Source organism: Chaetomium strumarium, assembly GCF_033439665.1.
Source record: "Chaetomium strumarium strain CBS 333.67 chromosome Unknown B0T15scaffold_5, whole genome shotgun sequence".
In the NCBI taxonomy this organism is placed as follows: domain Eukaryota; kingdom Fungi; phylum Ascomycota; class Sordariomycetes; order Sordariales; family Chaetomiaceae; genus Chaetomium; species Chaetomium strumarium.
Window position 1 is genome coordinate 3,325,272 of NW_026944433.1, and position 19,331 is coordinate 3,344,602.

Genomic DNA, 19,331 nt, shown 5'->3' on the forward strand with positions numbered 1-19,331 from the left:
ACTGTGCGACACCGCTCGGGTCGGGGTGTGCCGGCTGGAAGCGAGCGTCGTGCCCCGACGTTCCTCTCTCTCCCTGTTCCTCTTCTTCCTCTTTTTCTTCTTCGCCTTTTTGCTCGGAGTCTGAGGATAACATCAAACGGAAGCTGAACTCGTACCCTGCTCGACTTCTTCTTCAAGCTACGGCGATGCCACGGCGCTAACGCAGAAAGGTGGCATCAAAGCAAGGGTGATGTGTGGTTTCGGCTGAAGTAGGTGTCGCTTGTTCTTGTTAAGGTGATGGCGAGGCTTGCTGGGCTTATGGGGCTGAAGGAGGGGGATGAGATGTCTGCTGCTGCTGATGATGATGATGATGATGATGATGATGGTGGTGGTGGTGGTGGTGGTGGTGGTGGTGGTGGTGGTGTTGGTGATGGTGGGTATGAGAAAGAAGAGCACATGCGTATCTATAACGGTGAAGGAGAGGAGGTGTGGAGTTAGAAGGGATGGCGAGAAGTATGCAAAGGCAAAGGCGGGTGTGAAGCCCGCAACCGGACAAAAGAAGGGAAAGAAAGTGGTGGCGGACTCCTGGGAGGATGAGGAGCTGCCGCCGTCAGGGTCCGTATCTGAGTCCGGGACGCGGAGGAGAGCAGGGGTCGCGTCTAGTCTGTATTAGGGGGTGGGATTAAGAGCACGTCTACCGAGAGCGTGCCGGGCTGGGTCCGTGATGCGGATGGCATGTCCCTCGTCAAGGTGTACCGGACTCTCAAGCCGGCGCAGAGCCAGTTTGATGAGAAGTTTAGGCGGATGTGGGCCTGAGGGAGGGGAGTTGTTCTACATGAGGCTAGATGTATGATGTAAGTCGACCACCCCTCATTCCGCCCACTTTGTAAGTCCACACCGCTTTTTCAACCCAACCACTTCAACTTACCACAACTCACTCAATCTCTGGCCAAACGGCCTTTTTTTTTTGGATCAAACTGATTGCCAGTTCAAGATGGCTTACTCAGAGCAAGATATACAAGATGCAGTTGAGCAATACCGTCTTGGGCGCCAGTCATTGCGAAGCATCTGTAGTGACTTCGGCATCCCACGCTCTACTATTCGCGACCGCCTTCGTGGTACTCAGACCCATTCAACTGCGGCCGAACCGCAACAGACACTTAGCCGAGTACAAGAAGATCATCTTACGCGATGGGTCTTAGCCCAGGTCGCTCTAGGTGTCCCACCAACCCATGCGCAGATCCAGGAGTTCGCCAGCCGGGTTCTACAGGCCCAAGGAGCACCCGAAAAGACTATCGGGAAGAGCTGGATCAACCGGTTTATCCGAAGGAACCCGGTCCTCTGTACCTAGCGAGGCCGTAAGATCGACTTAGCCCGTATCAATGGCGCTACTGACTCGGTTATCCGCAGCTGGTTCCTATTCCTGAAAATCCCAGCCATCAAGGACATCTTACCGGCTAACCGCTGGAACTTTGATGAATTCGGCCTTATAGAAGGTCAGGGTATCAACGGCTTGGTAGTTGGAAGTGCCCATACACGCGCAGTGCAACGGAAAGTCCCTGGTTCGTGTACGTGGACCTCCTTCTTAGAGTGCGTCTCTGTAACAGGGGTATCATTCCCACCAGCTATTATTTTCAAGGGCAAGAGTGTTCAATAGCAGTGGTTTCCTATCGCCAAGGACAAACTAAAGGACTGGCTATTTATTGCAACTGAAAAAGGCTGGGTAAATAGGGTGGTTGCGTTGGAATGGCTGTAACGGGTCTTCATCCCCTGGACCTAGCCGCAAGATCCTACCTAGAAGCGTCTATTGATACTGGACGGCTACGATAGCCATATAAGCACTGAGTTTATATGGGAGTGCTTCAGCAACAATATCCAACTACTCTTTTTACCAGCCTATACCTCCTATATCCTCCAGCCGTTGGATTTATCAGTGTTCTCCCCCCTGAAGCATACCTACCGCAAGCTCCTCAACCAGTTAACCAGCTGGTCAGAAACTACGGCATTAGGCAAGCAGTTGATGTTGCGGTGCCTCGTCAAGGCTCGTAGGGAGGCAATTATAGCTCATAATATCAAAGCTGGGTGGAAGGCATCCGGGTTATAGCCTCTTAGTATAGCGAAACCACTGATAAGCCCTCTTTTGTTGGAAAATTCGAACCAGGCGCTTGGAAAAGACGATCCACTACTACTACCACAGACCTCGGCATCTAGGCTACCTAGCCAGACCACAACTATGGCTCAGGAGGTCGAATTCCAGACACCACGCAAGAAAGTAGACCTTCGCGGTCACCTAACCAACCTAGCTATCCGGCGGCAAGATCTTTCTACACGACGGCTTTTATTCAGGAAGGTTGAGAAGGCATTTGACGAGAAGGACTTCCAATTGGCTCAATTGCAACAGGAAAACGAGGCTCTGAAGGTTCAGTTAGAGGCAGCCCGGCCGTCGAGAAGAAAGAGGGTGGTCCCGGATCCGAACAAGCAGTTCGCTTCCATTGAACAGGTCCACCGGGCTCAAATTGAGGCTGGCCGTATTGAAGAGTCTGGCATTGAAGAGAGCAGGCCAGAAAGCCCCGAATCAGATGCTTCCTGTATTGTAGTGGGTTGAACAGACTGTAATAGATGGTGTTGAAGAAGATGGGTGGTTTAGACGCCAAGACTTACAAAGTGGGCGGAATGGGGGGTGGGCGGAATGGGGGGTGGTCGACTTACTGAGGCTGAGGTTAAGAGGTTGTTTGTATGAGTCTCAAGTTGTGCATGGAGGAACAATTGCCCACGTCTTTCGAGAATGGCCGCATCTGGTGGGTACTAGTAGTGTCAAAAAACTACTATAGCAAGTCAGACACTGGACTTGATGTGACCCTTTCTGATCTTCTCTGCCCGTCACGTGGTGGACTGACTACGCCGCTACGGTACTTAACGTACGTCGGGCGTTCCAGCACTTTCCCTGGGTCAAGCCATCGACATTGCGCTGCTTGAATACGCCCAGAACAGTTCGCTTTATATCCATCTACCTGTTTGGTTTTCATCCTCTCCCTATCCAAGTACCTTAGGTATGTATGTACATAGGTCCCGATAAGCTACATTAATACATGACTTCTAGTGCTGCAGACTGTCACACGTTCCCGGCGCCGAACGCCCATAATCCCCCTTCCGCCTGTTCACAATGGAATTTGAGCACAGCACCAGAACCCTCTCCCCTTGGCAGACAGACAAACACAGCTCAAGCCTCCAGCGACCTAACCACCGCAACGGCACAAGCAACCCACGCAGCCAGATCGACGGTCCACGACCGGAGGCGGTTCGCGGCTAGCCACTGGTCGAGCGACGCATTCGCGTCGCTGTCCTCGACGGCGTCCGCCTCCCAGATGGCCTTGACGTGCGGCGCGACGGCGGGGATGAAGAGCAGGTGGCTCGACGACAGCGCCGCGCCGGCGACATACCACCAGAAGGACTGCCTCGCATGCAGGGCCGGGCGGCGGGCGTACAGGTTGCCGATGGACGCCCAGGTGGTCACGGCCAAGCAGCCGACGACGAAGCCGACGCCGCGGCGGAAGAAGGGCCTGTAGTAGGAAGGGAGCAGCGCCCGGCTGCGCGCGCGGTTTTCGGGCAGGTTGAAGAGGCCCAGGAAGAAGTCCTGGTCGAATGCGTAGAGCAGCGTGCATGTGGCCGACACCAGCGGCGCGGCGCGGAGCGCGACGATGGGGTCGAAGATCTGCCGGGAGGCCATGTCGCGTGGTGGTGGCCGGGTTGGACAATTGGACTTTGTTGGTCGTGTGACAGCAGATGGTGCGTTATTACTACCCGTGCCAATCTCTAAGTCGAATGGTGCGGATGATGTCTTGCTAGGCCAGTTGATGCAGAGTGGGTATTGGGGTTGGTTGTGCTTGGTGCGGATATAACTAGGTACTAAATAGACGACAGTCTTAAGTACCTATTGTTAACGGGAAGAAACCAACAATGGCTGAAGGATCGGAATGAACCGTCGACCCGGTCGTCAGGCCACCCAGGACCCACGTGACTGGCATCAGACCACATGCTGTCAACCGCCCCAATCTGATCTCGTTCTTTTTGAGTTTGTTGATCCTGCAAGTCCTCGCCTTACCGGGCGAATCGTTACATTGCTGAGAATTGGGTTATGGTGGAACGAGGCCCACAAACACCGTCACGATTAGGAATTAAGAAGTCCCGTAGCCCGAGGCTTCCATTTCAGGACACCATACAAGCCCGGCTTCTTGAAAGAGCAGATGCAGTGACGGACACCTACTCAGTTCGGCCCAACTGTGTTATGATGGTTCCTGAAGATTATCCTTTTGCAGTATCGGGCCCCGAAACTCCCAGAAGGAACCCCCCACTTTTTTGTTTCCATCTTTCCATCTAAACCTGACCGTGCCGGATCCTTCATCATGATTATTAGCCCCTGGTTCCATGTTTCCGGCACCCCAATGCCAATCCGTTTTCGAAGCCCGCCCCAAACCGACATACCATGACACTAGTACAACGTCACGTCCCGACGGGACTGTCCTCTCGATAGCTTGCTTAACAATGAAAAAGTCGCCATGCCATGCCATCCCATCCCAAATGTATGAAGCGCCAGTGGTGAGTATTGATGCAATCCGGTGCTAAAGCACACGGAAAGACAAGGTCTAAAACATGCGTCAAAACCAACTTGAGATAGGTAACCAATAATCCAATCGTGAGGCTGAGGCAAAAGTATCAAAAAGCGCTGAGAGCTCTTCAGATGCCACCCTCGGGCGTTGGGTCCTCGTGCTTGGCGGTGCTACCCTTTCCACGCCACGTACTGACCGCCTTGATATTGGCTTTGTACGTCTGTATCTCGGTGCCGTACGCTCGTGGCGTCAGCTTGATGAGGGTGTGTAGCGGCACGGGCACCCATGGGCTCTCCTCTTGTGACTTTTGCATGAAGTAGGCGTAGATGCAGCGGATGACGGCTTGGTGCGAGATGATCAGGATGTCCTCACTGCGCTCGAGCTCCATGATGATCGGTTCTAGACGGATGACCACGTCTCGGTAGCTCTCGCCCCCGCGATAGCGGTAGTTGTACTTGTCCTCGTCGCGCGCCTGGAAGTCTTCAGGGTACCGGTCCGCGATCTCCTGGTATGTCATGCCATCGCACACTCCGGCGTCGAGCTCATCCAGGGCTTTCCACTGGAGCTGATTGTAATGTTTCGGCAGATGTCGAGCAGTGGCAATGGTCCGTTTTAATGTCGAGGTCCAGACCGTCAGGGGTCGATCGCTCTGCGGGCTGTTAGTCAGATTCTGGCAGCGCGGAACATGACTCCGAAAAAGGTCGAGCTGCAGCTTGGCGCAACGCAACGATCGGGGAGCACTTACACCGACAGACTCGAGAACCAACTCAGGGAGCTTCCGCGCATACTCTTCGCCACGATGAGATAATAGTGAATCGCCGCCGATGCGGCCTTCTAGATTGAGCTGGGATTCGCCGTGCTGCATAGGGGTCAGCCTCTAGCGGAACTCCCATGTCTCACTTGCAGGGAAATGTGGCTTACCCGGGATAGCCAGACAGAGCGCGGGCGGATGTGCAGGTTCATGAGGAAATAGACGATGCGGCTCTGCAAATAGTCCTGGATGCGGTTGATAAAGACCTTTTTACCGACGTCCATGATCTTCAGGTAGGTCAAGTGGTCTTCGTCCCCGTCGTCGTTAAGTGACTTGTAGACCTTCTCGTAATTGCGGATGCGTTCGCGGAAGTCCAGCGCAGCTTCTTCCGGGTCCTGGCCCACGTAGTCCGGGGATGTCGTCTTGACGTCGCGGATGTTGGCCATGATCAACTCCTCATTGTCGCACCTGGACTCGACGAAGATGACCTCGATGCCTTCGCTGGCGACCCGTTCCAGGACCCACTTCCGGCGCTCCTTGGTGCTGTTGGTGGCATCCAATATGCCCACGACCCCTCCGCTCTTGAACCATTTGAGCATGTCTGATACGGCTGCTTCGGCAGCTGCTCGCCGCTTCCGCTCGCCCTCGACATTGTTGGTGTCGAAGAAATCGGCCGAGGGATGCGGCGCGTCGTGGCGACGGTAATTGCCAACGTTGAAAGTCGCTGCCGGAATCGACAGCCATCTCAGGTAGCGCTGTGCTGGAAACAGGAGCCATGTCAGCAAGGGATGGAACGGGGCAGCTACAGGACGCGAGTGCTCTCACCTCTTTGCGCAATGTAGCTTTTGCCCCGTGCGGGCAGACCGACCATGACGACGCAAATGCGCGTGTCGTCGGGCATGGTTCCGACGCCGTTACTCTTTGGAGCCATCTTTGCTGAGCGATAGCCGCTGTAGCAACGATCTGGAGGCGGACGAGGGCAGGCCAGATAACCGAGACATGTAGCGGCCTAATTTGGGTCCTGAAGGGGCGTACTTCCGTGGTCGACGGCGTGGAGAGTTCACAGTGGCTGATCGCGTGGGCTGTCGTGGGGCTCTGGATGGTGTCGCCGCCAAGAGCAGTGACGCTGCTGATGCAGAGGTGCGTTAGGTTCCTGATGCGACGTCACGCCTCCACTGCTGAGACTGTCGTGGTCAAGGCGGCAATCGACGGTGGACAAGACACCGAGAGTCTGCAAAACGGAGGGAGCTGCTGGAAACAGGCGAGGAGAAGGTCAAAACACCGTTTTGTCAGTTGCACAAGGCCGCCGGATCTGAAAGTCTCGGAACGAGGGGCGCATCTCATGTTTCTTAAACATTTGTTGGTCCCTTGCTTTGCTGTCGTTCCCTGCTCCCGCATTCTTAGCCCTGTTGGTCCGGGTGAACCCGAGAACCACCCGGGTGTGGGGCCTGGGGAATTGGGGTGATGTCAGGTGATGAAACGGGTTTTCTCTTCCCCTTGCAGAAACATGCAGACCGCCATTCCCGCGCTTGCGAAATGTGAACCTGTGATGATTCTCCTGTTCATTTCCGCGCTATTGTCAGTGGAAAGGTCTTCGTTGTCTAATGAAATTACGAGGGGTGGTGTCACAAGCATTCGGGATCCCCCACTGGGGAGTTGCACCTTGCCGGCTGAAATCGGAAGGCCATGGGGTACCCATGCCGCTCTTATTGCCGGCCAGGTCTCGGCAATCGTCCCAACTCCTTGTCTCCGAAGCTTCGCACAAATGCCAAGTGTCATGCAATTCGAAAGAGAACACTACGCCGCCGGTATGGTACCATGGCCTGGATGCCTGCATGGTGCGAAATCTGGCACGAATTGTACGGATAGGCTGTTTCCAATAACAGCGCAGTTATCGCCGGTATAGCGGACATGTACCGTAACAACTACGTTGCATTTATATATGCTGCAATGGTTGCTATCTGGATTCTTCTGGGTTCTCGGGAGCCGTCGTCGTTACCGTTGTCATCGCCGTTCCACTGCCGTCGTCAACGCGACGCGACCTTAGGAAGCTGCCTAAGGTTCTAACCCTAGCCCTGCCCCAAACGCTATGCTCAATAAAGCCCAGAACAGCAGGCGGTACCAAGTAATTATGACTGCACTGTACAGGAACCGCCTGAACTGAATCAGGCTCTACTAGGCAAGTGCACATATGCGCAGAATGCCAGACCTAAGTACTAGTACCATCCTAAATAAAAGCAATGGGCTGACAAAACAGGAGCCTAGGCACGACTTCCGTGTTCAAGTTATTCAGACAAGCTCATGGATAATAAGACATCAAAATGCGCAACCAAAAACACCCCGTTGCACAACCCCCCTTTGGGCGCTGCATTTTACCTGCTAGGTACTAGTAGGTATCTAGGTAATCAACACACGTCATACGTCGGCAGGCCCTGTCCCGTACGCACGAAGCCGGCGTCCCACTGGGGCACATCCTCGCCGACGATGGTCCCCGCCTGGCCGTTGTCCACGCACAGGGCCGCGACCGTGTCGAGCTGGCTGCCGATGAAGCTGGACGACGTGGCCAGCGTCTCGCAGAGCGAGCAGAAGAAGGCCTGGCAGGTGCCGAAGGAGAAGGTGATGCACGTGTTGGCGTCGAAGAGGTAGTCCTGGCTGGTGGCGAGTACCTGGTTGACGATGACGTTGCAGTCCGCGCTGGATGGGCTTGGGTTCTGAAGGAGAGTGAGTGTTAAAAATTCTTTTTCTTTCTTTCTTTCAATGTTCTCGCTTTTAAGGGAGCTGCCGGGAAGAGTTGGGAGATTCCTTACCGGGTTGGTGCACTCGAAGAAGTCATTGGCCGTTAGCTGCCGGCGCTGCATCTGCGGAGCATTGGAACTCTCGCCGCGAGGTCGCACGGCGGACTGGACGAGCTCGGCTGGGACTTGATGGAGCGTTGCCTTGGAACGCTGATCCGTGGGCGTGCTGATCGAGGTTGTGTAGTCAAGGGTGAGCTTGTTTGACCTTGCGATCCGCCTGCGAGGGTGGTTTACGCGCGTCTCGGGCCGGGCAGGGTCCAGAGCCACGGCGAGGCTCATACAAACAGTAAAGAGGGCAATGAGCTTCATGATCGGTATGCTACTCAGTGAAAGGGGAGGATAGATTGGTAGTTTCTAGGGAAAGCTCCGGCTGACTGGGGATTTAGCACGAAGGGCCGTTGTTGATTACAACCACGAGGGGAAGGACAGCTGCTATCTCTTATACCCATTTGAAGCTCCCTTGCCACCTTCCCTACATGGCCATTATCGAACCCAGCCAGGTCACAGCCCGTTGGTTGCAATGCCTCAGACGCTCGGAACTGCCGGCGGCCTGCCATCGAAGCGCCATGGCTTCGATGACTCTCTAGGAAGCGGTGGCTTTGCTACGACATTCCCAAGTGGCATCCTGGCATGCAGCTCCATGCTGCCCTGCCACCAGGTCTTGCCAATAACTGCAGCTCGTGACGGTGACGATACGACATAGCTCGGGCTGGGCCGTGTCGGTGCCTCGAGGGATCCTACCGGAAACGCACAGAAGAGGAAACAGTCGTGGGTGAGCTACCCTAACCAGAAGTCAGGAGGAAAGGACCAAGCAGCCCTGCGAGACTCGCTGAACTTCATCTTCCATGCCGGCCGGAAATCGGCCGCTTTAGTCGCAAAGCTCATTGCCAAAACATTGCGCCTGCCTTTGGAAGTTAGACAATTCCACCGACATACACGTAGTTGTTCCAGTGGTCCATCCAGTGGCATGGGGAATCTACTAGCAGTCGGGATGCTTAGAGTGAAAAGCAGTCGCTTCCATGCCCTCGGGTTTCGTGTTGTATGAATCCAACTCTATTTTTGGAGGAATACTGCGCGCAACTTGCGGATAGCATGAGATGTCGCATGAGCGTGAAGTAGGTAAGGCAGTCCCCCGGTTGCACGAGCAATCAGCGCCCTCACCACTCCCGGTCTCGGACACTCGGCAGAGGGCAACTGCGGAGCCGAACCAAGATCAGAGAATCAGACTGCGGTCGGTTATTCGCTAGGAAAAAGGCGAGGAAGCTGACTGCGTTGCGCCAGGTTGGCTCGATACAACCTTAGGAGAGGGGAACTGATCCATGGATGGTCTCCAAGCTGAGGAGAACGGCGCAAAGCAAACCCAGGCTGACCACTGAACGGCACGTTGCGGACGGCAGGAAATTGATTGACCCCGTCACTGCAACCTAAGCCCTGGGGTTAGGACTAGCCTGAGAGCTGTGCCTCTGGAATCATGGCTCGATGTGCTCTGAGAGAAAAGTTTGACATAGCCAACAAGACATCCCATGGTTTGCCGGTTCATAAATTCGGCAGAAAAGCAATACCGGAGCGGATACGGTTTTTAATACACTTCAATCTAAAACCACGCCCTCGGTCGCCCAAATGCCACCACCGTTCCAGGTTCCCGGGTTGGACTCTTGTCATGACATGATGTGGGATGCCTCGCAAAACGTTGTTCGGCCAAGTTTTATGTCCGATGCAGCCCATCACACGGCTCGGGCCTGTTACCTGGGGTCCGAGTCAGTCACCTGAGGACGAGCACCTAGCCACCTACTAGTAGTAGTTAGTAGATCTCGTATTGGGCGCGACAAGCCAACACAGCAGCTTTGCGGAGTTCCTACTTGGATACTCGCAATGCACAATAGCAGCGAGTGGCGGACCAGTCAAACCGTGACGTACATGAGCAAGGAACTATAGGTTCTTCACGCACTGCTGCGCCTTAGGTCCACAAAGCTGTTTGATAACAACATGGTGTGCGCCACTCAGAAACCCAAATGTCTCGATGTAGCTTGGGCTCTACTGTCTACATCGGACCCGTCCAGGGACTTCTGGGTTGCGGGGCCGACGGCGCTCAGGAGCCTCAGCTACTACACCCCCTGGTGCCACACCCCATTCCTCTTGATAACACACCGATAAACTGATCGAATTATGCAGGATGGTTGGGTGGCTGTCTGGTTGAAGCTCTGAGCGCCACATCCGTCCCCGGCAAATAACTTAGATGCTACCTACCTAGGTATGCAATGCACTTTCCTTCACCCTGACTCTGCCTGCCGCTCGTTCGTTCCCTTGGCATTGTCGTAAAACGCAGTACAGAAAGCCCTTAGCGTTCATGGTGGCAACATACACCACACTCAAACATATTCCGGCCTCCTCAGTCCTCACCCGTCGGCCGGGTGCTTTGAAACCCGGCCGTGATATTCCCCTCCACCCCTGTTACCCCTTTGTCCCTGCGACCTCGTTCAAAAGAGGAGCTTGACTCTGCTGTCTTCCGAGAACACAGTCTCACAGGGAAGGTCATGGCCGTCCTACAAGCGCGCCCTGAAGTATGCCTAGGCCCTGAAGTCGACGAAGACTAGTCCTGAGACGAACCGCGGGAGAAGGGGGGTTTTAGGGTTGACATTGGGGCTTGTCAGTTTGTCTTACAATAGGTAAGCAGCTCCTCTACGGCTGCAGAAGAGTCGAAAAAACACATTAAATTGACTACCTATGCACCTGACTGGTGCAACTACCCTGCGCCTGCGGGTATGTAAATCCCTTCCAATTCTTTTCGACGCCGCAACTCCACAACCTGACAAGCGCAAAGGAAATCGGCGGCCCGACATCAGCAGCTACTTGCGGTGGTGGGCGCCCTGCCGCGGCTGACTGCCGTAGGCTCTCCTAGCCTGCTGCTTCTTGTCGCGGCTCATCCCTGCCGCGAGGGTGATATCGACTCTGGGCGGCGTGGAGAAACCGAAGCTCTGTGAGGTTTGTCAGTCACGGCACATGACAGAAACTGTGGGCGTCGGGAAGCAATCTCACCTTGGCCACTTTCACCAAATCCAGCTTGTGCACGTCAAACACACTCCGGAGGCTGTGGGAGGCATATGCGTGTAAGTAGGACCGGTAGCCGTCCTTGGCGCTCTGATTCAGGTAGTAGTTACTCTGAATGAGCTTCTCCAACTGGGATTGCACGTTGAGTATCTTGTTCTTTGGAAAGTCGTACTCCACTACCGGCACCTTGGCGGCCTTAAGATGGGCCAAAAAGCCGAGCTCACTGGGCTGCAGGAAAAGCAGCGACCGACCCTTGGTGTTGCTGCCCCGCGCCGTGCGGCCGACACGGTGAATGTAGTCTCGGGGATCATCCGGCGGATCGAACTGGACGATCCAGTCAACCTGGGGAATGTCGAGGCCACGAGCGGCAACATCCGTGCAAATTAGAGTTCCCTGCTTGGCGTTGCAGAACTCGAAGAAGGTGTTGGTCCGCTTTTGCTGCTTCTGCTTCCCGTGCAGATCGAGAACCGGCAGGTCGATGTACTGCAGAAGCTCGCTGTAGTATTTGACTGAATTGCAGGACGAGAAGAACACGATGACCTTCTTCTTGGCCATCTTTTTGAGGAACGAGAAGAGCAGGAGGAAGCGCTTATCCGCGTCGACAACGACGTATCCCTGATCGAGCCCTTCGACCGTACTGAACTGCTTCTCCTCGTCCACGTTGATGTAAAGCGGCCCCGGTCGGAGCGAGATTCTCGCAAGATCCTCGACCTTTGTCGTCTGTGTGGCCGAGAACAGCATGGTCTGGCGACCTTCTTTGGGCAGGATCTTGACGATTTGGCGCATTTCGTCCTCGAAACCGATCTCCAATATCCGATCCGCTTCGTCGATGATCAGAGACTTCAGGTTCTTGAACACGAATGGCGTGTTCTGGAGATCTGTGGCGTCGTCAGCATCCGACACGAGGGAGAAGGCACCGTTCGGTAAAACTTACGATCAAGTAACCTGCCGGGGGTTGCGATCAGAAGGTTGACACCCTTGCCCAACTTCTCAGCCTCGGCTCTGCGATTCGCACCTCCGATGACCACTCCGTCTAGAACAAAAAGAATGTCAGCTCGGCTCCAGACACGGCCGACTCCTGTCCAGCGGGACACTTACAGGTCTGCGAATGGTGCTTCATCAGCTCACGCGCAACGCCGAAGATCTGCAATGCCAGCTCGCGGGTGGGCGTAACGACAATGGCACCAGTGCCGTTCCTCGGTTTGAAGCGCAGAGACCTGAGCATCTCGACGGCCGGAATCAGGAATGCGAGCGTCTTGCCAGACCCGGTCTTGGCCGCCCCCAGCACGTCCTTGCCCGCGAGCAGGGGTGGAATGCCCCGCCGTTGGATCTCGGTCATCTTCGTGAAGCCCATTTCGCTGATTGCCTGCATGGTCTTGTCGGAAAGGTTGAGCTCGGAGAAATCTTGAGCATTGCTCGAGATCGGTGGAGGGAGCAACGCGCCGTCGCCTTGCGGGATGTCGTCCAATTCCGCCGATCCATCTTGCTCGTCCGCACCGTCCCCATCGTTGTCAAAATTATCATGCTCAAGATCGCTCCCGTCAGAGCTGTCGTCTTCCTCTTCAGCTTGTCGGTTGTCGGCCTCTGGGGCGTTGTCGCTGCCACTGTCGGCGTCGCGTTCCTCCGGCGTGGGATCCCTCTTCACCTTCTTCGCTTTGGAAGTGGTGGAGGAGATTGCTTCAGGCTTTGAGCCCTTCGCATCTGTGAGCTTCCTCTTCTTGCTGAGGTCGGAAGCCATCTTGTTCGTTGTGCGCAACAGTCCTGATACCGACAATGCTGACAACCTCTGCTGGCGGACTTTTTTTCTGGCAGTTGCTTATCAGAGACTTGATAGCGACGTGCCAGGCTCGGCAGAAAACCTTGAACCCGGGGGACGCTGCGGGGCCTTAGAACTGGTGATCAGGACCACGTGATCATAGGCGTGTTCGCTTACACAGTAGTTACGTCATCCATACACTGTGCACAAGCCTACAACAAGATGATGGAAAAAAAAAAGGGATTCCGATGATGGTGATTGGAAGCCGAAGAGTCAAGAGAAGAGGATGATTCCAAACCGAAAATTCACATATGCAACGTATACTCACTGGGCCCCCCAAAGCGGCCGAATCCAGCTTCATATGGTCATCTCGCATATGGTGATAATTTGGTCCATTTGTCCATTTGTCTGTCCATTTCTTTGGTGTCAAGCAATTATCTGTCAAAATAGGGTTAGGCTTATGTCTGCAAAACAGTATTACTATTATCATCGCACTAATGAACAAACTACATGGAAGCTAGCCATCTTAGCAACCCAGAGGTGGAAGCTCAAAAACGCAATAAAAATTGAAGACCATACATTGCATGCATGGCATATTGCCATCGCCAGACTGCGCAGACCAACGCCACTGAAACCCTGAAACAAACAATACTCTGTTCCGCACTGGCACCATAGCCGTCGTTGTCGCCAGACTCCGCTAAAGATACGGCATGCAGACAATGTCGTCGTGGCCGCCGTCGTCGTTGCCATTATTGTTGTCCGTGTTCTGAACAACTTCCTGGCTTCCCAGTAGTGTTGAGTTAATGTCGCTGACACCCAAGGTTTTACTGCCGACGAATGCGGTGATGACTTTGTCGACCAGAGCCTTCCTGGCGTCGCTATATAACGATGGTACCGTACTAAGCTTCGGCACATTGTTGGGCCGCTTGGGCTGGAGCTAGGCTAATGGAAGCTGGACGGTTTAACCGTTCGGCTTCGGCCTGCACGTAGTGGTCCCTGCACATGCATTAGGGCTCCCAACGTCGTTGTCGTTGTTGACAGTATTGTTCGACAAGCCATATAACGGCCAAAAGACTACATAAAATACCTTAGCACTGGGATATCATCACGCCGAGATATGCCGAGCGTCTTCAAGCACTGGGCCTGCCGCTGTTGAGGACGACGGCGCGGAGGGCGCAGCAGGCGGCGACGGGTGAAGGAGGCGGGGAGGCGGAAAAAGAATATGAATTCCAGCCCTCCAAGACGCAAGGCGCCGCCTCCCTCGCGGTCTTCCACCGCATCCATCTACACGCTGTTGAGGTAGCCGCCACGTGGTGAGCAAGCTTGTTGAGACCCGACCTCCACTCCCACCATCACCAAGATGATTAACCCACAGCGGAACGAGTGGCCACCCACCAGCGGCTCTGGGAGACGCAGGTGCTCTTATGTATGCATACGAGGAGGGGGCCTTGAGGGTTGTTGGGTTTTATCTACGGCTTCCTCCAGCCCACCCACTTTTACCAACGTCAACTCCTTACATCTCTGTTTTTAGGGATGAGAATTCATCCTGGACACGTTCTGTCTGTCCATCCATCCTTCTGTTTGGCAAATTGCGTGCTTTGGCTGACAGAGACTCAACTACAGTTTCCCTGTATTATGGTCATAGACGAAGCATTCTCGCGCGGCTTCCTGGCCTTGCCACCTGGTATTCTGCTCTTTATCTACTCAGCGGAGCGATCGGTGCGCTCATTGGCATCTTTGTATGGCTTCTACGGGGCTGTTTGTCAAATAGAGGCAAGTGTCTACAACGGATGTTTAGTATCGGGATGCTGATGTTCGACGTCACATTTTACGTTCAATGTGTTGATGATGATTTATCCCAAATTACAGGATCCGGTGTATCGATCATCTTTCTCGATCTTCGTTCTGGGCTTAATGACCGGGCGTTGCCAGTACTAATTGGGCTATAGATCTCTCATATAACCGTTGACCTCTCCGCTTGTCTACCCCTCGTGGACAGCATGGCTTCTTCAGAACTCATCGTAGGTATAGCACATGATGTCGTTTTCCGTGTCGAGCACCTCCCCGACGGTCATGTCAGGGATCAGACCCATCGTCGTCAAAACTGTATCTGGCGTCAATGGGAGGCACGGGCTACCGTTGCCAGGATATTCCGCACAGCCAGTGACTGTTGGATAAAAAGAATATCAGCTTCTGGTTCTAGTGATGCTCATCACCTTGCCTACTCTCCCGCTTCTCAAGTCCAAGCCCAATGCTACAAGGAGATTAATACTTAGGATTAGATACTTACTCGTCATGGACCGGCTAGGAACAGCATCCTGCCAGCGCTTCCACTGCCAGTCGACGAAGCCATGGTGCATGAAAAAGACCGGGTCGTTGGGCGACGTCGACAGCAGCCACATGGTGGGGCCTATGCCCTCGTGCATCACGGCGTGGATTGTCTGCTCGACGCACCGCCGGTGCTGCGTGTATTCGGTGGTGGCGTTGCCGTGGCAGAGGTCCAGGTACGCGGTCGTCGCTTCGTCGGTCGTCTGCTTGGTCTCGCCGCGGGAGAGGCACGATGGGTTGCTCGGGTCCGGGGCGCGGACCGTGAAGTTGGCGAATGCCTAGGAAAGGAGGAAGGAAGATGGCGGTCAGGAAGGACTACCAAAAGCAGAAAGGAAAAGAAAAGAAAAAGAAAAGAAAAAAGAAAAAAGAAAAAGAAAAAAGAAAAAAGAAAAAGAAAAAAGAAAAAAAAAGAAAAGAAAAGCAAGAAAGAAAGGAGGTTGCTGGCAGATGGGATGAGGAGTTACTTACCCCGTCCGTGATACACGTCCCCTCGCCCGTCTCAGACAACGGGGGCAGCGCGCCAAAGTAGTCTGCCGTGAAGAGACCGGACGCGGGAAAGTTGCCCGTGTAGTTTGTCTCGCGCCACCAGGGCATCGGTCCGGTGTAGGCACAGTGCTCTGCCAGCAGCGTCTTGAGCATATGGACATAGTACCGATGGAAGGGCAGAAAGGTATCGACGCCGTGGATGCGTTCGTTGAGTTGGTCGTGCACCCACGCAATCTCATCCCAGATGCTCGTCGCATTGTCCCAGACGCCCAGCGGTGGCGTGTCAATCAAGCACTTGACCGCTCGCACATATGCGAGCTTGTGAGCGTCGGCCATGTTGTTCCACTCGGGCCGGATGGTCGGGTTGGCGCACTTGGGCCGGGGCTGGGTTTTGCTGGTGCTGCCGAGCGCGGCGACCTTGCCTCGGAAACTACCACTTCCACCTACTTGCATGATCTGTACTGCTTCGTCCCACGATATCGGCTTGACTCTCCCACTGTGGGTAGATGAATGCTCGGTGTCGCGCTGCTCGTGATGTGAGACGGAGGCCGAAGAGGGGAATGCCGCGGCTGAGAGCATCAGGGCACAGGTGCTGGGCTTCATGGTGAGGATCCGGCTAATAGTAATGAAGACGTGGGACGAGAGCGTTTTGCGACGGTGGTCTCTATCGACATTGGAGCTAAAGAAGAGACGGACGTGGGAGTATATTATAGTGACCTTTTCTTTCACACGACTCCTATATGCATCTGGCACCATTGCTCGTCTCCTAATTGGTTGTAACGGGAGTGGGCATCTTCGAGTCCGTCGATCGGTGTTGCTTACTCACGCCCGTTCCTTCTCCTACGCGTACGGGGCTGTTGAGGCTGTGTCTATGCAGATCCAGCCTCGTATATCATGAATGCTCCACTTGTTGGGACCGACTATCCCAGCTATTGGTCTTTGTTGAAGACTAACTGCCTGCAAGCAAAGTCTAACGCAAGTTCTTAAGGCGGGAGGATCAATACGAGGTGTCGGAGTCGGTGCAAGCATTGTGCTAAATCCTGTGGACGGCCCTTAGTGACTTGGAGACAGGATACCGAAATGTTAGTTCACTGCAAATGTTGTTTGAGCGTATCAATGAGTGGATGGCAGCTGCTAACACTAGCAGTAACTACTAGTAACCTCCTCTCTTCTCCTGCTTCTCCCCTCTTGATCCCTCCTATTCTTCGCGTACCTACTGGCAGCACGCGCTATGATACCGGCTGCCCTTATACCAGCGACGAAATCTTGTCGCTGCTTGTGCAAATTTGCATGGTCCAATGGTTGTTCATGAGCAAACCCTAAAGGTCCCGGTTCGCGGGACTAGAGATGCGGTGACCACTGTAAGGATCCGCTCCCTGATACTCGAGCATCTTCATAAACAAAACGGCCCATATACCGACTGCCAGGGCACCGCCCATCGCTGAGTTCTTTGCCGGCTGTACGGGTGATTTTCTGTGTCCACAGCCAACTTGGTTAGCATCGCCGTCACCGACTCTCCTCATTCTGATCGCCTGTTCTGATGAGCCTTTGTATCGGACAAACTGATAACAAGACGAGGACCAAACCCAGCAGGGGCGGGTGTAGGGAAGCTCTCGGACGACACGTCGGTCACAGAAGTGAAGCGTAGAAGGGGCCATGTTTGCGTCAAGGCGGTACACGAGGGCTTAGAGGGGTGTGATAGAGGACGTCAATACACGGATGGCCAGTTACATGCTCCAGAGGATATCCTGTTCGACGTCCACCAGGGTCACCCACCCTCTGCTCAGTAATTAGCCCATGATAAGAAACAAGCGCGCGACGCTGAAGCCTGTGGCAGCCATTCTGGCAGGCGATAAAGACCTTTTCCAACCGAGAACGGTGGAGGGTAGGAACGAAGGCAACGGTAGCAGCGAGAGGATAAGATCGGACGGGACTGTGAATTGGTGATGCTATTGGGGCAGAGATGGACTCGATGCGAAGTGAGCTTACCGCTGTAGACACTTATAGCCGTAAGTCATGAAGTACGGCGTATAGGTACCTCGTGCGGTAGCCGTAGGTGCCCTCCTCGTCGAGAAGGGCTGGCATCTAACGAGGTACATAGTCGTGCCAACGATAAGCATGTATACCTGAACGCTAATGACAGTCCACAGCGTCAGAAGAATAGACGGGCTAAATTACGTCTGGGATTTGTGTGTATCCCTAGTACCAAGGCAAAGGAAAGAGTCGAGTCGTCAGCGCCCATATACCGGACTGGCCGTACGCGCCAGGAGATACGCAGGCTTGCTGTGATACATGCGATGCCGCGAAAGGCGAAGAACGCATCGAGCCTACCGTCGGCGTGGTTGCCCTGCTCTATCCGAGTTGGAGAGGACGTCATCATCAGTTTGCCCAGCACGTTGAGTACCCCTATAGGAGAAGGATATCGAAGGATTGGAATGAGATCCGATGCAACATTAGGAATCCCATAATGTCAGCCCGGCCCAGATCTGACCGGAAGCCTTTGACCACACCTCGAACACAAGAAGCATAAAGTTAGCACTTTATCCAGCCGATGCAACCCTTGAACCCGCCACACAGGCCCGGCAGCCCGGTTAATTACCCCAGATCCAAGATCTCAGGTTATGATCATCGACACCATGCAGTGGAACAGTCGAGAAGCGCGCCAGTCATCGCGCCCGTGGAGCGATCCGGTCCGATAATTAATATGGGAGCTACAGGACTACATGTACGCTCCGCGTGGTAGCGAAGGCCCGCCTGAGAGGTTCAGCCGTTTCAAGGCGGGATCTAACCGTATCAGGCAGCTACACAGGAAAAGTGCTCACTTGAACGTCCAAGCTGATTGCAGCGCATCCCGAATCACCTTCGTTGAAAAGCCTTTCCGCAGGACACGAGGGGATCTTCGGGCCGTGTGCGGGACGAATTACCGCAACGGGCACCAAGCCACTTGCGCCACCTTGGCCTGCCTCCGAACCTGCTTCTGGAACTCTAACCTGCTTCCGTTATGGAAACTGACCAATCCATCAAATGAGCAGCCAATAATGGAACGATGAATCCCACAGGGCAACCGGGAAGGTCCACTTACACTAACTCACAATCAACCTGTGCATCTTTGAGAAAGGCTGTATGTAAGAACCATAAGGTGGGCGTTGGATACGTCACGGACATCTTTGGCATTCAGCAAGGGCAGAACAAGTTGTAGTCTTTTACAACATGCGGCCGCAGCTCCCTTCCCGAACAGATGCTGCTAGATGATCTCCAAAACAAACAGGACGGTGAGTCACTGAACAGCATGGCCACAGCCCAGCAGACTCGTTCGCACACCCAGTTTCAACGCGACACAGTTCACTCTTAAGCACGGACCTAACGCGGCGGATCCCATCCTTGCCAAGGCAGTAAGTGGCCTGCCTGCAGACGACGGGTGTCCAGAAGACCACCGCGACGGGTTACTACTATGGAAGCCGTTATGAGTTCCGTATGCTCGTCGCCGGCAAAGGCGTAGACGCGGGCTTAGCCGCCTAAGGTACCCCAGTCTGCTCGAGGACGCTGAGATTGGAGCTATCACAACACAAGCCTGATGAGTG

At 54.3% G+C, this 19,331-nt stretch overlaps 6 protein-coding genes across 6 annotated transcripts; all 6 read right to left on the reverse strand.

The window, feature by feature from the left end:
• Positions 1 to 3,102: 3,102 nt before the first annotated feature.
• B0T15DRAFT_255249 (uncharacterized protein) lies at positions 3,103 to 3,984 on the reverse strand. The gene has a single exon (XM_062863236.1). The coding sequence runs from the start codon at positions 3,704 to 3,706 to the stop codon at positions 3,200 to 3,202; it is 507 nt and encodes a 168-aa protein (XP_062720671.1). The 5' UTR covers positions 3,707 to 3,984; the 3' UTR covers positions 3,103 to 3,199.
• A 594-nt stretch (positions 3,985 to 4,578) lies between these two features.
• Positions 4,579 to 6,384, reverse strand: B0T15DRAFT_255243 (6-phosphofructo-2-kinase-domain-containing protein). Its single transcript, XM_062863235.1, has 4 exons — positions 6,163 to 6,384; positions 5,508 to 6,097; positions 5,332 to 5,445; positions 4,579 to 5,235 (listed from the first exon to the last, which is right to left on the reverse strand). The coding sequence occupies exons 1-4, from the start codon at positions 6,266 to 6,268 to the stop codon at positions 4,714 to 4,716; spliced, it is 1,332 nt and encodes a 443-aa protein (XP_062720672.1). The 5' UTR covers positions 6,269 to 6,384; the 3' UTR covers positions 4,579 to 4,713.
• A 1,065-nt stretch (positions 6,385 to 7,449) lies between these two features.
• Positions 7,450 to 8,546, reverse strand: B0T15DRAFT_255292 (uncharacterized protein). Its single transcript, XM_062863237.1, has 3 exons — positions 8,145 to 8,546; positions 7,599 to 8,048; positions 7,450 to 7,512 (listed from the first exon to the last, which is right to left on the reverse strand). Exons 1-2 carry the CDS (start codon positions 8,439 to 8,441, stop codon positions 7,743 to 7,745), a joined length of 603 nt encoding a protein of 200 aa, XP_062720673.1. The 5' UTR covers positions 8,442 to 8,546; the 3' UTR covers positions 7,450 to 7,512; positions 7,599 to 7,742.
• A 2,432-nt stretch (positions 8,547 to 10,978) lies between these two features.
• B0T15DRAFT_504063 (P-loop containing nucleoside triphosphate hydrolase protein) lies at positions 10,979 to 13,022 on the reverse strand (the record flags this gene model as incomplete). Its single annotated transcript, XM_062867484.1, has 4 exons — positions 12,279 to 13,022; positions 12,115 to 12,213; positions 11,169 to 12,058; positions 10,979 to 11,107 (listed from the first exon to the last, which is right to left on the reverse strand). Exons 1-4 carry the CDS (start codon positions 12,916 to 12,918, stop codon positions 10,979 to 10,981), a joined length of 1,758 nt encoding a protein of 585 aa, XP_062720674.1. The 5' UTR covers positions 12,919 to 13,022.
• Positions 13,023 to 14,945: 1,923 nt separating this feature from the next.
• On the reverse strand, positions 14,946 to 16,203 carry B0T15DRAFT_399163 (tyrosinase-like protein; the record flags this gene model as incomplete). The annotated part of the gene is made up of 3 exons (XM_062864992.1): positions 14,946 to 15,103; positions 15,227 to 15,542; positions 15,733 to 16,203. 3 exons carry the CDS (start codon positions 16,201 to 16,203, stop codon positions 14,946 to 14,948), a joined length of 945 nt encoding a protein of 314 aa, XP_062720675.1.
• Positions 16,204 to 16,859: 656 nt separating this feature from the next.
• B0T15DRAFT_537981 (uncharacterized protein) lies at positions 16,860 to 18,214 on the reverse strand. The gene is made up of 2 exons (XM_062869656.1): positions 17,740 to 18,214; positions 16,860 to 17,223 (listed from the first exon to the last, which is right to left on the reverse strand). Exons 1-2 carry the CDS (start codon positions 17,868 to 17,870, stop codon positions 17,070 to 17,072), a joined length of 285 nt encoding a protein of 94 aa, XP_062720676.1. The 5' UTR covers positions 17,871 to 18,214; the 3' UTR covers positions 16,860 to 17,069.
• Positions 18,215 to 19,331: the final 1,117 nt, after the last annotated feature.

Coding starts and splice junctions, on each gene's coding strand:
- B0T15DRAFT_255292 (XM_062863237.1), bottom strand. CDS start 8,441: ATGAAGCTCATTGCCCTCTTTACTGTTTGTATGAGCCTCGCCGTGGCT. Junction 8,049..8,144: donor TCTTCGAGTGCACCAACCCG/GTAAGGAATCTC, acceptor ACTCTCCTTCAG/AACCCAAGCCCATCCAGCGC.
- B0T15DRAFT_537981 (XM_062869656.1), bottom strand. CDS start 17,870: ATGCTTATCGTTGGCACGACTATGTACCTCGTTAGATGCCAGCCCTTC. Junction 17,224..17,739: donor GGCTATAAGTGTCTACAGCG/GTAAGCTCACTT, acceptor CTGTGGACACAG/AAAATCACCCGTACAGCCGG.
- B0T15DRAFT_255249 (XM_062863236.1), bottom strand. CDS start 3,706: ATGGCCTCCCGGCAGATCTTCGACCCCATCGTCGCGCTCCGCGCCGCG.
- B0T15DRAFT_255243 (XM_062863235.1), bottom strand. CDS start 6,268: ATGGCTCCAAAGAGTAACGGCGTCGGAACCATGCCCGACGACACGCGC. Junction 6,098..6,162: donor AAGCTACATTGCGCAAAGAG/GTGAGAGCACTC, acceptor TCCTGTTTCCAG/CACAGCGCTACCTGAGATGG. Junction 5,236..5,331: donor TGGTTCTCGAGTCTGTCGGT/GTAAGTGCTCCC, acceptor AACAGCCCGCAG/AGCGATCGACCCCTGACGGT.